The 2,471-nt window shown below is 30.3% G+C and overlaps 1 protein-coding gene across 1 annotated transcript in view; it reads left to right on the forward strand.

Annotated features, from left to right (window-relative positions):
- Nucleotides 1-2,471, forward strand: part of LOC106472150 (5'-AMP-activated protein kinase catalytic subunit alpha-2-like) — a 34,240-nt gene that overhangs the window by 9,286 nt on the left and 22,483 nt on the right. The window contains exon 5 of the mRNA XM_013932779.2: nt 856-943. Within this exon, the coding sequence (XP_013788233.1) occupies nt 856-943 (88 nt within the window). The remainder of the gene's footprint in view (nt 1-855; nt 944-2,471) is intronic.

The following is a 2,471-nucleotide window of genomic DNA, read 5'->3' on the forward strand; positions in this document are numbered from 1 at the left end:
ATACCAAAGTTATTGACATAAATTCATGAAATAGTACTTCAATAAAATTTTGAATGCAAGTCAACAAATGAGGTGACATGGCCTTTCACCTATGACCCGTCTCGAAAGGGTAAAGGACACGTGGTCAGAAAAGTGATTTTGCTTGAAATGAACTTAGGAGGTATTGAAATTAGACAGGCTTTTGATTAAGAACATTTGATATTTCTTCTTTTTATGTAGTTATTCTTTTTGTGTGTTGATTTCCAATTGATTTGATGGCCAGAATCTCATAGAAAAATGGCGTTGCTTATGTTTCTATATTTGATACATATATATATATATATTTATGTTCAGGAATTTTCATATTAACACTTCTTCCAGTTTTACCTACATAATCTTTTTCACAGGATTAGCATGGTATAATATATATCTTTTTGTTTTTTGCCTTCTAGTGTAGCTTTATTTGAAGTTATTTTTAATGATGTTTGATTATTTGTAAGTGATTCTACGGTTATTCTTTTTTAAAAGTTTTACAAGGGGCTCAATTTTTGTATTGTAGAAATATAAAATGGTTTCACATCATTGCTGGTTGGACAAAAACCATTATTGTAGGCTTAGTCTTAGTCCATTTGACCTTGTTCAAAGTTACTGATGATAGATGGCATTCTACAGAACTCGTATAATTTAGTGACTTGTTGTGAATCAAGTGATATTTATTTTTAATATTTCTCATTATTTAAAAATAAATCTAAATATATATGCTAAGTGTAATCAGGATATTACAAGTATGGTTTTATGTGCAAGTAAATATATTAACAGTGGTTTAATATCTGTAAGACTTGTTTAATTATTAAATGATATGTGATTTTTGTGCAGGTCTCTCCAATATGATGATGGATGGTGAGTTTCTTCGTACTAGCTGTGGCTCACCCAATTATGCTGCTCCTGAAGTCATCTCTGGAAAGTGAGTACAAAGTTTCTGTTGAATTAATCAGATGTTAGTTTTATTTTCATTGAAATTTTCTTAAGGTTTTCAAACAGCTGTAATAAACTGAAAAGTACATATAATCAAGTAGTACAAAACTATCTTGTTTCAATTATCTGATATCAGTAGTAAAAACCAGCTTGTATGAGTGTAACATATGCAAATATTTGACATTGATACAAACCTCAATGATCTTTGGCTAGATATTGTAAAATTAATCTAGAATTGATTGACTAATTTTAGAATAAACAAAAAGCTGAGTCTGCAGAACAGTGCAGGTGAGTAAGATAGTTTTCTAGCCCCTCATCCTAGGTGTGGATGTGCACACAGGCCCTTCACTAACTATGTTACTACTCTTGTCAAATTTAATGATGCAACAAAACAATAGAACTATAAATTAAGTCTACACATTGATTTCTATTTCATAAAGTTTGAGCAAATGTTACAGTGGATAGGCTGTAATTAATTTGAGAGAGAAAGGGTTTTTTCTTCACTAGTGACTGATAGGTAAAGTCAGACATGAAGATCCAGACAGAATTTTAGCAAGTTTCTTGAGTTAAGTTTTGACAAGTCAACAGTGCAGTGCAGGAAACTGAATAATAAGCTGCCTTTTTGTAGTTGCTCAAAGCTTACTTCTATAGATTTAAGGGCATGTTGACTGACAATGTTGTTAACTCTTTCAGTATGGGGTCAGTCAATGTGATGAGCTCATAACCATTTTGTGCTTGTTATAGTTTTCATGCTATAACTTTTAAATGAAAAAGCGAATGTTAACGAAATATGGCATATTATTAGTAAACATTACAATGCTTTCATATGCAAAATATCTAATTTTTTTGTTAAGTCATAAGGTTCGTAAAGCAATGTTTCTTTCATGCCTTTTTTTTTTCTTTTCACATCTTGCCTGTCTATCCTGCAAATTAATTTTCATTTTAATATTAAAAATACTTTTATGCATCAGAAAATTTTGAAATTTCACGTGAGAGATCTTTGTAATGTCCAGATAGTTATCAAGCGTTTCTTAAGAAAAACTTTATATTTTATCTGTTATTTTCAGTAATCAATCTCTGTACGGGTTCGGTAGATTTGAATGATCTCACAACCACCATAAAAAACTAAGAAATAAACATAAATTATGGCTCTTTCATTCTAGAATGAACACAAGTTATAACACGAAAACATAAATGTTTAGATGAAACAACTTAAATCTTAAAGAAATAAACATAAATTATGGCTCTTTCATTCTAGAATGAACACAAGTTATAACACGAAAACATAAATGTTTAGATGAAACAACTTAAATCTCGTAACATTATACATTTATATATATTTATTGTTTTTATTATATTGACCTTTCACCAATGCCTGCCTAACAATACAGAAGTTACAATGACGCGGCTCACGTGCACTCATGTTACCGTATCAAATAACATAAAGGTGACCTTTGGTCTGTACAGTGTAACTTGGCTGTGTTTTAGTTGACTAATATTTTGTAAAATACAGTCAC

Source organism: Limulus polyphemus, unplaced genomic scaffold (assembly GCF_000517525.1).
Source record: "Limulus polyphemus unplaced genomic scaffold, Limulus_polyphemus-2.1.2 Scaffold5118, whole genome shotgun sequence".
Taxonomy (NCBI): Eukaryota; Metazoa; Arthropoda; class Merostomata; order Xiphosura; family Limulidae; genus Limulus; species Limulus polyphemus.